Consider the following 13,400-nt stretch of genomic DNA (forward strand, 5'->3'; position numbering starts at 1 on the left):
GACAGGATCGTCCCCAGGAGAACCACAAGTCCATGGGCTAGAGAGGTGGAATGTCCATGCCACATGTAGATTACAGGTATAGACTTTTTCAGGGGTTCAGTTTCCCTTACCTCTCCTCCAGAGAAACAGGGGTTCCCCTATTTGACTGTGTGCTTCCGCGTGAGGTACCAATGATGCAAATTATCCAGCCTATCCTGTTCCTCAGTTTGGGGCGTGATGTAAAGTCACGTTTAGAAGAGAAAGTCAAGTAAGTGAAAATGAAATATCTGCGTGCATCCGTCAGTGGCCCACGACGTGGGAGCTTTGAATGAACAGAAAAAGCGTGTATCCGTTATCTTTGTACCTGCATCTCCCAAATGACTGAGAATGGAGATACTAAAAGCAGTAAGTTACAAGAAGGAAATATTATATTTGTGTGAATTCGACTGGATCTTCTAAGGATCGACACTATATATCTCTCTGCAATGAAATAGAATTTGGAGAGGATCTCAGGGAAAATCAGTTCCCTTATCTTATGATCCATTAATGGGTGCACTATTCCAAGATTCGTAGGAGAATCAGCGACCACAAATAATCTCACGTGATGGAATCAGAAATGCAGAAGCAATGCAGGTACGCAGTGAGGACAGTTGACAACACAGCATTTTTAATCTGTATCTATAGAAAACATTTATAGAAGCTCTCTAATAGAGGGATTATAGAAATACATTTCATATATAATAGTGTACTTTAGTGTACTTACTGTGAAAATAGCACATTTATTTAGAAGTGGACTTTTTTGCCCAAAGTTCTTGTCGATGTTTGGAAATATGTCCATTTCCTTCTCCTGCAGTTGTTGTGACCAAGAAAAGAAAACGTACCAACAGTTTTCCACAATTCCTCATCAAAAGTCTGCTCCTTCCGGTCGATATTTCCCAGAGGCATCCAGAACGTTCAGGTAGATCGGGAAAGGATCCTAGAGAACATCTGTGGTCCGTGCGGCCAGCCCTACATCTGCCGGCACTCGTGCCTGGTGCACATGGCCTGCCTCTCAATCCTCCAGGTGCCCTCCTCGTAGGTGCAGTGGCAGACGGTGCACTCGTCCGTCTTCACTTCCCTCCCGGCGGGGATGACAGCGGTCTCGGCAAAGCAGTTTGGGCCTGGAAAGAAGAAACAGGTTGCACTTAATTAGGAGAGTTAGCTTTACCCTGCATGTTTTATCCACTCCTTTCAGGAAGGACAGTGAAAAAGTTACCATTTCAGGACTATGAAGTGTTCCCAGTTTTTTCCTGAAATGAAAGCCATGTTATTTAAAATGATACAAATGAACTTATTTACAAATCAGAAACAGACTCACAGACTTAGAGAATGAACTTAGGTTAGCAGAGGGGGAAGGGATATTCAGGGGGTTTGGAATCAGTGGACATGTACACACTGCTCTATTTAAAATGGATAACCAACAAGGACCTACTGTATAGCACAGGGAACTCTGCTCAATGTTATGTGGCAGCCTGGATGGGAGGGGAGTTTGGAGAATGGATACATGCATATGTATGGCTGAGTCACTTTGCTGTGCACCTGAAACTATCACAACATTGATTTTTATTTGTTTTATTTTTTTTAATCACAACATTGTTAACTGGCTATACTCAAACATAAAATTAAAAGTTTAAAAAAATTTTAAAAATAAGATTTTTATGAATGACAATCCTGTGTTTTCCACCGACTGTGATGTTCAATTTGGGGGCCTTCTACATGGGCTGGATCTGCAATCGTTTGATTCAATTAATTCCAAGTAATCATAGAAAAACTTGATTAACGGGGACTTTCAGAGAACCAGGCTTATCAGGAGAGAGAGCGGAAACAAGCAAATTGCTTGAAGTGACATAAATCCAGTGTTACCACCACACCTTTTAGAGCAGGTTTCAAAGGTCAGCTTACAGAACAACCACCTGGACGGCTCTAGAAACACCGGTTAGTGGTCCCACCCCCTAGCACTTCTGACTCAGGTTTGGGCTGTGAGCAGGGAATCTGCTTGGATAACAAGTGCCCCGGTGATGCTGGTGCTGGCCTGGGGCCACGCTTTGAGAGGCACTGTCTCAGCATGAACCAGGGGTACATGGTCCACAGTCTTCCTTGAGAACTGAAGACCCCTCGATTCTTGATCAACATCACCTACCAGCTTCTCCACCAACAAAGGTGCCATGTGTGCATCTTACTCCATGTAAAATCCAGGACACGAAGCAATGGTTATCAGGGAGATTTCCAGTGTTAGTTGTTTCGGTTGAAACAAATGGTTTCTGTGCTACAGTTCATACCACTCAGTCATATGGGAACAACTGCTCAGCCTCCAAACCTTCCTCTGAAACGGAGACATCGGTCCTTACCTCAGCCTTGAACACAGGCTCTCAGGCTCATCCTCCCTTCCTTTGCTTCTACAGCCTTTGATAATGTGCTCACACCAAAGCACGCCCAATGACACTGTGTCAAGTCATCAAAGACATGAAAATTGTTCATCTGCAGAATTTTAAAAAATGAATGAATCCGCCAAAACGCTAGGATAAAAACTGGCTTTTTTGTAATTCTAGTCAGAATAACTCTAAGCAGAGTAACTCATGCTTCAGTGGCTTTGTCTTCTGTCAGCCAAGCGGCAAGGATCAGGGCTCCAGAAGGTGGCCCTGGAGACCTCACCCCCGGGCACCGCCCCTTCTCCCGCCAGGAGCTCCGCTTTCCTCGGGCCCCTCCACTCAGACCCGCCCTAGGTTCCCCTCCTGACCCCGCTTGTCTCCCCAAGACCTCGAAGCATTAACAGTCACCCAGCTGAGGAGGAGCCCAAACACACATCAACCCGGTTTTCTCCGTTGAGCACTGCTCCTGGTTTTCCAGAGGGCAGCGGTCTCTGCAGTTGCTGACACTTCACGCTCACACGCCTGGAACCACTGCCTCTTCGGTCCCAAAGTCACTCCTGCATCAGCTTTGGTGAATCAGGATACTTGAACTCCAGACCCTCCCCACCTGTAGGCCAACAGGAGGTCCCTGATCTCCAAACCCCCCACCCAGCCCACCTCTCGTTCCTCGGCCTTGGATTGTGTCCTCGGCTCTGTGAGGATCCGAGGCCTGATTATTGCAAGTGCTCATCATTACTGGGGAGTCACTGCATCCAGCCCCTCTCAGTGGGCACAGGTGGGGACACACACACACACACGCACAGGTTTTAAATTGTGAGTTGACATTATTAGGATTCATAACTCTTTCTTCTTAGATTTTATATGTGTACCTCTTTTCTCTTACAATGAAACACTTCAAATTGAACATATTTATTTATGTAATTGATCCTATTAACTCTTTGCTTAACTTTACTTAGGTTTTAAATTATGTACCTCGTCTTCCACTGAGACTCTTGTTTATTAAAATCACTAGCATACTCACCTATTTTCTCTCTCTCAGTTACGTAAAAGAGTTTAAAATGACACCGTAAGTGCTACTCCTAACTAACAGTAAGATGTTCTTAGTTCTCAGAGCCGGTGCCCTTTGTTCAGAAGTCACCCAGCCCTTCTCTCCACGTGGCCGTAGGAACAGCGGTGTACAGCGTGAGCCTCGTTTGCCTCACTGCGCTCTCCCATCCAGCCACTGCGATGACCAGCTTCACTAGCTCTACTGCATCCCCTAGCGTAACTTTCTTTAAAAGAATAAGCAAATTATTATTGATTCGTCTTTCTTTCATAAAAGGTAGCATACTCCTAACTCTACGTACTTGGCTGTTTTCACTTAAAAATATGTCCCAGGGGGTCACTCCACATCTGTACACAGGGCTTGTGTGAGGCAGCGCCCCTGTGTCCCCGTCACAAGCAAGGTCAGTGGGCATTTGGAAACTGGCCTCCCAAACCCTCCCCCACCTCCGTGTATACGAAATGCTTAAATGCTGAGAGCATTTATTATCATTTGCTTCAGGCTAGGAAGAGATATGGTAAAGTGAGGCTCACAAGAAAGTGCTGGTAGTGTATTAGTAAAATGTGTATTCACGAAGAAGAGCAAAATCCAACAAAAACACCAAGTGTTCAAAAAGGTAATTTAAACACCTAATCCTAGAGGTAAAAAGCGACAATTTACACTTTGTCTCATATAAGAAAGTCTTTGTTTCATAAGCTTTCAAAATACTTATATATAAAGTCATCTCCTTATTACTGCTTAATGAATAGTGAGAAGAAACCCTGATTCTGGGTCTTCACTGAGTCTCAACTTTGGATTAAACGCAGGTCGAAGGTTCTACAAGCATCTGGACTGTCAGGTATTTGTCTCCCAGGCCTGTGATTAAAAAAGAGCAATTATTCCTGGTAAAAGATTTTACTATGACATAATTTGTAAATTCTTGACCATTGTTGCATCTGGATTATGTTATAACCCCTTTCCTAACCCCTCGTAGGTTTGGACACCACGTGGGGACACTTTTGTCTGACGTGGCAAGACTGACAGGAGGGGAGAGGGAACTGTGTTCCAAATTCGTGCGTTTTGTTCAAAAGTCACTTAACTCTTTTCTCTGTGTGGTCGTATCAGTAACACAGAGTTAGGTGGTACAAGTGTCGACCCTTGAAGAATTTATAAAATAAGCTTTCTTCATAGGTATATAACTGAATCACTGTGCTGTACACCTGAAACTAACACAACACTGTAAATCAACTATACTGCAATTTAAAAAAAGAAGAAAAATAAGCTTTCTTCATGTAAAATGATTTTAGTCTGAGTAGAGGGTTATTCACATGACTTTTAGAATTATATGCACTGTTGCTGTTTCTTCCTGCTTCAAATATTTACTTATGATATAGTTCAACAGAGTTACTGCTCCTGTACTTTGTAAATTCTTTTTGAATCAAAACTACATAAAAGTGTTTGGTAAATTATGAACATTTCACTAAAATATAATTTCTACAACCTATTGATATTTCTATAACAGATTCCAATTACTGAAAATTTCTAAATCTTCCATCTTAAAAGCAATGTTCCTATAAATTAACCAAATTATGAGACTCTTGTACCCAACTCCCTCTGAATATGTGTGTGTACACACACACACACACACATTATTTTCCTATGAACCATATTAAAAATTTTTTATTTTGAAGTTATAGATTCCAGTCAAACCAGGAAGTTGGTACTACAGGGAGAACCCATGTGCTTTTCACTCAGTTTTCCCAAGTTACATCTTACATCTTATAACTATAGCACAAAACCAGTGGGAGGAGCTGACAGGTACAGTGGGTACAGTGGGTGTGTGCACACTTGTGTCATTTTGTCATATGCGTAGTTTTGTGTGACCATCAACAGACCAAGATCCAGAACCGCTCCATCACCACCAAGATCACCCTCATGCCTCCGTTTAGAGTCACTATTACCACCCTCCCCACCCGCTCAACCTTAACTCTGGAAATCACTATCCTTTTCATATCTATAGTTTTGTCATTAAAAGAATGTTATATATGTGGAATGGAACAGTAAGTGACTTCTGAGGTTGGCTTTTTAAACTCAGCATAATACCGTTGAGACCTTGCCAAGTTGTCGAAAGTACCAACGGCTCATTCCTTTTACAGAGAAGATGTTTCCATGCTATGGATTGACCCCACTTTACCCATGCACCTACTGATGAACATTTTGGATTTTCTCCCAGTTTTTTGGCTATCAAGGATAAAGCTGCTATAAAAATTCACGCATGTGTTTTGTGTGAACATAATCTTCATTCTTCTGAGATGAGAGCAATCACTGGAGCCTACAGCAGTTGTAGGTTCAGTTTTATGTGAAACTACCAAACTGTTTACCAGAGTAACTATGAAATTTACATTCCAATCAGCAATCAGTTTATTTGCATTCTCAATCATAATTATTTTAAAATTCTGGTTTGATAATTCCAACATGTCCTATCTGACTCTGGTTCTGGTCTCTTCAAACTGTTTGTTTGTTTGTTTTTTGCCTCCTAGTGTGCCTCGTTAATTTCGTTTTGAATGGTCACCCATGATGCACTGGGGAAGAGGAACTACTCTAAAAAGAACTTTAGTAACCCTGACAGCAAGGTGGAGGGAGGGTTCTCAGTCCCATAATTAGGTCTTAACCTTTTCGTATTTGCTTCTGGACTGTGAGCTTCACAAGTGTTTCTTAGCCCCCCACCTTCCACCTTGGTTGTACAGATGGCTCCGGGGGCTGGAGTTGGGTATTTCCCTTCCCCCACTTCAACTGCGCTTGGATAAAACCTCAACAGGTTAGGCTCTGGTCAAGTTTCTCCTGAGATCAGAACTTTTTTAAAAGAACAGAAGGTTCTGAAATATTTCAGAAAGGATACGTACCCCCTTCTTCTGTCAAAAGATGTCAAAGTTCACGTAACTGTGAGGACCCTCTATGTCTGGGGCCCCCGGGGGTTTTGACTCCCAGAAATTCGCCACGTACGGGTTAGGTTTTCCTGCCCCGGCGCTGATTCGCATGGAGGTCTCTGCTCTGGTGAGTTTGATTCTCTACATCTGTCTCTACGTCTCTCCAAATTTTAGGGAGATTCAGTTTGCCTTGTGACCTTACTTCTCTGATGGATCTAAGAAGTGTTACCGATTTTTCCATTTGTTGAGCTTTTTACTTGTTTTTAGGATGGAGAGGTGACTGGAAACCCTACTGATTGACTTTTGAGCAAACTTTGCATTCCTGGAAAAAAAAATCCCTTGTGGTCATAACGTAAAATTCTTGTTATATATTGATGTATTTGATTTGCTAATAAAAATGTTAAGAAATGCTGTTTATTTATTGAAGATATTGGTTTGTACTTTTTAAAATATTGTCTTTCATTTAGTTTTGGTATCAGGATGATACTGACTTCATAGAATGGGTTGGGAATTATTTCTTCCTCTTCTCTTGTTGGAAGATTTTATAGAAGTGATATTAGTTCTTTGAATGTCTGGTACTTTTCTCCGATGGAAACATCAGGACCTGGAGTTTTGAGGGGACTTTTAAAATTATGAATTCAATTTCCTTAGTAGCTTTCATACAGGTTATCTGTCTCATGTTGGGTAAGTTGAGGCAGCTCATATTTTTCAAGGAGTTGGTTCATATCCTCTAAATTGTTAAATTTATGTGTGTAGAACTGTTAGTATTCTTTTATTATCCTTTTAATTTCTGTGGGATCTGTAATGACATCTCCTGTTTTATTCTTAATATTAGTAATTTGCATCTTCCCTATATTTTTTTCCTGTGTTGTATTAAGGGTTTATCAGTTTTGTTGATCTTTAAAAAAAAACAGCTTTTTATTTCATTAATTTTCACAACTGACTTTCTGTTTGCAGTTTTATTGACTTGTTTTGTTTTTATCATTACTATTTTATTCTTTCTATTACTTTGTTTGCTTTTCTTTTTCTTTTTTTAATAAATTTATTTATTTATTTATTTAATTTTGGCTGCCTTGGTCTTTGTTGCTGCGCACGGGCTTTCTCTAGTTGCGGCGAGCGGGGGCTACTCTTGGTTGCAGTTCACGTGCTTCTCATTGCGGTGGTTTCTCTTGTTGTGGAGCACGGGCTCTAGGTGCGTGGGCTTCAGTAGCTGCAGCGTGTGGTCTCAGTAGTTGTGGCGTGCATGCTCTAGAGCACAGGCTCGGTAGCTGTGGCACACAGGCTTAGTTGCTCCGCGGCATGTGGGATCTTCCCGGACCAGGGCTTGAACCCCTGTCCCCTGCACTGGTAGGCGGATTCTTAACCACTGTGCCACCAGGGAAGTCCCTGATGTTCTTTTTCTAGTTTCTTGAGTTGGTGATTTACATTATTGATTTGAGAATTTTCCTCTTTTCTAATGTAAGCATTTAGTTCCATGAATTTCTCTTTCAGTTCTACTTTAGCTGTGGTCTCATAAGTTTTGATGTGTGGTAGTTGTATTTTCATTTTCATGGAACACTTACTTTAAATTTATAGACTTGGGGGCTTCCCTGGTGGCGCAGTGGTTGAGAATCTGCTTGCTAATGCAGGGGACATGGGTTCAAGCCCTGGTCTGGGAGGATCCCACATGCCACAGAGCAACTAGGACTGTGAAGCACAACTACTGAGCCTGTGCTCTGCAACAAGAGAGGCCACAATAGTGAGAGGCCTGTGCACTGCGATGAAGAGTGGCCCCCGCTTGCCACAACTAGAGAAAGCCCTTGCACAGAAACGAAGACCCAACACAGCAAAAATAAATTCATTAATTAATAAAACTCCTACCCCCAACATCTTAAAAAAAAATTATAGACTTGAAGTCCAAGAACCACTAAGAAACTTGAAAAAAAAACCACATATGATAACTTGATGAGCTAAAATATAAATTACTGAAGAGAATCCTGATGTACAAAAGCAGTCTGGTCACTATAATTATTCAGTGGCAAATAAAGCAATATTTATATATATATGACTTCATTAGTAAGTAGGGGAATAGAGAGAAGCAGTTTTTAATCTTAATTAATCTAATTATAATATCTGATATTTATATGGTACTTTAAAAAATATGATGCATGCAGAAGAATATTATAAATGGAAATGATATTTAGAAGGAATAAACATTAGTCCAAGTCACATGGCTCATAAGTAATTATTGATCCTTAAATTCTATTGCTGGCCTGGCTGTTACTCAAGGACGCTCAGGCTAAAAATGGCTAATTTCAAAACGAACACAGCATAGAATGCCTTTTGCCTGAGGAACGGTTGTTCAAGCAGGCAGTGGATGGGCATTGGCTACCCTGAACTTTTCTGTGCTGCTCTGACTTCAGAGCAAGGAGTCCCTACCTGTCGTTCACATCACCTGCACAGTGACTGACTCGCAGTGTCAGAATAGCTTGTATCAGGCCCAGCCCAGGACCCCAGGTGCTGGCGGGGGACTAAACACCAAGGAGGTCTCTCATCCCCTTAGAAGCCCCACATCCAGTCTCCCGAAATGCAGAGTCTGTGTCAAGCCCTCAGTTTTGCCCTAGTTACCAGTGTGAGTGAAGAAATGTCGCTGCCGTATCAGTACACAAAGGATGTTGCAGCCATCAAGCCATCACGTTACAGCCGCCCTAACGGTGAGCCCTGAGGGAACTCAGGATGGAAACAGGATGCCCTCAATCCAGCCGTCAGCCACTGCAGCCCACCCCAGCGGTGCACCCTGAGGGGACTCAGGATGAGAAAACACAGGACACTGGCCCCAGATGGCTGAGGTGCAGAACAAAGGGATGATGTCAGTGAGCCCAGACTCTTGCATCTTCCCATGCATAGAAAATTTCTAAATTCCTTAACTTGAGATGCCTGGTTTTCTTTAATTAACAGCAATCTTTTGATGTTCCCACTACCCGGTCTTTGTTGCAAAAACCCCTATATATCCTGACTCCCCCTTACCTCTTTGGAGCAGTCCCTCAGAGCAACCCGAGAGGCTGCGTCCCGGGCTTCAGTTCTCAGTGCTGTCCTCCAAATAAAACATAACTCTCAACTTTTAGGTTGTGCTTTTCTTCAGTTGACACCAGCACAATCCAGCCCATGATGTCATGTGTCCACTGACCTGACAATAACTTGGGCTGAGGCTCACAAATTCCAAACCAAGCCTGAACCTGCGGGGAGGTCTGTAATTAAGCGTCCCTCCTGGGTGCTCCTGTGTCTCCGGCAGAGCTGCCTGTCACAGTGCCACCCTCAGGGGCCCTCAGGGTCTCCCCGCCAGGGAGGAGGGAGGCTCATCACAGCGTCTAGCGCTGCACGCAGCACAGAGCTGGAACTCAGGGCATGTGCCACTGAGTTACAGTTTTAGAATTAAATAATGAATTGACACAATGAAAATAAAACTGCCACGGCTACACAGAAGGGTAAATTGCCAACACGCTTTAGATTTTTACACGGAATGGTGAGCCACAAGAAGACAGGGCATTAATGAAGAAAGGCCTAAGTGGGTGCCTGGGGGCACCTCCTCCTCCCCCATCAGGGGCTAAGCACAGAGGAAGAGCCCAGCACAGCAGGACGGCAGGGCAGCGAGGGAGACCCAGGCAGCCAGGAGCCCAGCATTCGTCTTCTAGATCAGTGATACCCACTTCTGCTCTGCCTCGTCTTTTTAGCAAACCGTCTACTGAATTCTTAATTTGTTATTGCATTTTTCAGTTTCAACTTTTTTGGTATAACCCAGTTCTCAGTGAAATTCTCCAACTTTTCTTCTGTCTTCTTGTGTATGTTAATCTGTTACTTTAAAAACCTTCTGAAATAGTCACCATATCTTGATAACCTGTGAGCCTCTCATTTCCTAGTTTGCTTTTCTCTTGGTTTGGGGTCACTTGGTATTTCTTGGCTTGCCTGGACATTTTGAATTAAACAACATATACTGTGAAAGCGACATCGTACAGGCCCTGGATAGAGCCTTCTGGCTGACAGAGTACAGGGGGGCTACAGTGATCTGGGCGCGAATGGATTTGAGGCTTTGTTCGGGTTGGTCTTTTCCAGCCCCCCCTCACTCCTAGGGCACAGCCTTTCTTGAAGTCTTGGTTGAAAACTCCTGCTGTTTGCTGGGGCCCCTCCACACGCTCTCTTGAGCACTGTGGTCCTGGCAGGTCTCTGCAAGCTCCAGCCACCCAGCTGCTGCCTTCTGCTCGGGTTCTGCTTCTCTTACCTGGCACATTGCAGCTTTGCAGTCTGCAAATGCCTTGCAGGAAAATTACATGAAGAATTTTGGCCTCACTTCTTTGTGCTTCCCTCCTCTTCTCAAATGCAGCCTCCCTCTCAGTTCCCAGCCTCCCTGGCGGCCCAAACACCACCTTCCACCTCCCAGCTCAGCCAGAAGCTGCCACCTGGGCTATGGCTTTCCGCAGGACATCTGTCTCTGCTCTAGATCCTGCAAATGCCCTGAGCAAACACTGGGGAGGTGAGTATGGAGCTTAGCTCAGTGAGCCTGCCTTTCCTCTGACAGCTAGACCTCCAAGTCCTTTGTACTCTGATATCTGCAAACCATTTTTTAAAAAAAAACTGCATGTATATTTTCTCCAAACCTTAGAGTTGATCTCACTGGGAGAGTTTTTCCACACACTCTATCATGGTGTGAATGAAAAATGTCACTGTGACATCAGTACACAAAGGATGTTGCAGCCATCAAGCCATCACGTTACAGCGGCCCTGACGGTGAGCCCTGAGGGAACTCAGGATGGAAACAGGATGCCCTCAATCCAGCCGTCAGCCACTGCAGCCCACGCCAGCGGTGCACCCTGAGGGGACTCAGGATGAGAAAACACAGGACACTGGCCCCAGATTGCTGAGGTGCAGAACAAAGGAATGATTTCAGTGAGCCCAGACTCTTGCATCTTCCCATGCATAGAAAAGCGCTAAATTCCTTAACTTGAGATGTCTGGTTTTCTTTAACTAACTAACAGTAATCTTTTGATGTTCCCACTACCTGGTCTTTGTTGCAAAAACTCCTCTCTATCCTGGCCCACCCTTACCTCTTCACAGTAGTCCCTCAGAGCTATCTGAGAGCCTGTCTGGGCTTAAGTCCTCAGTTTTTTTTGCCAAATAAAGTAGACTTCTCAATTTTTAGGTTGTGCATTATTTTTTCAGTTGACACTAACAATTCCCAAGTGAGAAAGGAGGAGATGTTAAGTAGCCTTGTAAGATAGGATGTTAACCTGTAAAAACTGATCCGACGTTTTCACTGTTTAGGCAAGTGGGGATGGTGACTCGAAGATGCTATGGATTTATTGATCTGTAAAAAGTCAGCAGGTTATGGAATTTAGCATCTCCTAGATGCATTCCTTTCCTGGGTGATTCTGTGCCTCCCTGTATTTGAACAGGCTCTTTTGTCTTCCTGCTGGTTCTATCCTCAGCAAATTAAACACAATTTTGCCTGTGTTGTCTATCCATTTATGTAAAAATATAATTTATATCAGGATTCGGTTTCACAGTTTATAGCAAGTACATCTGACTAACAATTATTAGGATAATCATACGTACAGCGTAAATGTATGTGGTTCCTTATTGCTAGGAACTCAGAGTCTTGCTTTGCTTTGCTTACCCTCCCTTTGTTCCTACAGGAGATGCGGGGTGGGAACATTGAGGTGGAGAATGTTTGCACCACAGATTTTAGACCTTGGAGATCTTTTATTCAGACTCCCTCAACACAGAGACGGGAAAGCTGAAACCTAGAAATATCAAGAGATTAGAATTGAGATTGTACATTAGACTTCCTTTTGCAAAGCATGGATTTGTCTCTCAAGCGTTTCTGGTACAATCTAACAGGCCAGCTGGCCCACCTGTTTCAAAATTGCAAGTGTGAATGACGACCACAGGGCACCCATTTGCTGTTGCCAACGGCCTACTAAGGCTTCTTGAATTCAAATGGAATATTTTTAAAACATGTAAATCAAGTTTTTCATTTATTTCCAATTTAGACCATTTCTCCCAATACAGTTTTAGTGGTCACCGTGGAAAGCCGGTGTGGGAGCCTTGGAGCTCCTGGGACACACTGTTCGTTCTCAGGGTACAAGCAGTGTCCACAGGGATGCCCGTGTGTGTCCCCATATTCCATCCAGGCTACCACCCTGCAGCTGCCTCCTGGTTTCCTCCCCTTTGATGGCTCTAGGTCTCAGCTCCTGGGACCTCCTCCTTCAAGGGTCAGTGTAATGCCCGAGCTCCCAGATCCTGCCAGCATCTTCCACCTTCTTCTGCAGTCTGTGCTTCCCTCTGATCCCCACACACAAGGCACAAACAGTCACCTATGGGGGGAAACACTGGTGCTGTTGCCAGACTGTTTAAATGATTCATCACCTTACTCTGGTAGTTAGACCTAGCTTTATTCAATACCACAGCACGTCATCAAATTTAACCTTCAAAATAGAAGCCTAGGACTTCCCTGGTGGCGCACTGGTTGAGAGTCCGCCTGCCAATGCAGGGGGCGCGGGTTCGTGTCCCGGTCCGGGAGGATCCCACGTGCCGCGGAGCGGCTCGGCCCGTAAGCCATGGCCGCTGGGCCTGCATGACCGGAGCCTGTGCTCCGCAACGGGAGAGGCCGCAGCAGTGAGAGACCCGCGTACCGCAAAAAAAAAAAAAAAAAAAAAAAAAAAATAGAAGCCTAAGTAGCATCCTGAAAAAATGGAAGAAATGGCAGCTCCAGGAAATAGCCTTTTTCCAAATGCCATTAATATATCTGTGGACCAAAAAATGTCACCTGCCCTTCCAGTAAACAATGAATGTTGGGGCCACCAAGCCATCAGCCGATGTGGCCACCCCAGACTATGGGCCCTGAGGGGAATTCAGGATGGAGAAAAACAGGATACTGGCCCCAGGTAGTCAAGGTGTGTATCAAAGGAATGATTTCAGTGAGCCCAGACTCTTGCATCTTCCCATACATAGAAAAACACTAAATCCCTTAACCTGAGACAGCTGGTTTTCTTTACGTAGTCGTCTTTTGATGTTCCAACCGCCTGGCCTTTG

The 13,400-nt window shown here is 43.9% G+C and overlaps 1 protein-coding gene across 1 annotated transcript in view; it reads right to left on the reverse strand.

Annotated features, from left to right (window-relative positions):
- Window positions 1-987: 987 nt before the first annotated feature.
- VWC2 (von Willebrand factor C domain containing 2) overlaps window positions 988-13,400 on the reverse strand; it is a 114,744-nt gene continuing 102,331 nt past the window's right edge. The window contains exon 3 of the mRNA XM_060156238.1: window positions 988-1,139. Within this exon, the coding sequence (XP_060012221.1) occupies window positions 988-1,139 (152 nt within the window). The remainder of the gene's footprint in view (window positions 1,140-13,400) is intronic.

This window comes from Lagenorhynchus albirostris, chromosome 8 (genome assembly GCF_949774975.1).
Source record: "Lagenorhynchus albirostris chromosome 8, mLagAlb1.1, whole genome shotgun sequence".
Lineage (NCBI taxonomy): Eukaryota > Metazoa > Chordata > Mammalia > Artiodactyla > Delphinidae > Lagenorhynchus > Lagenorhynchus albirostris.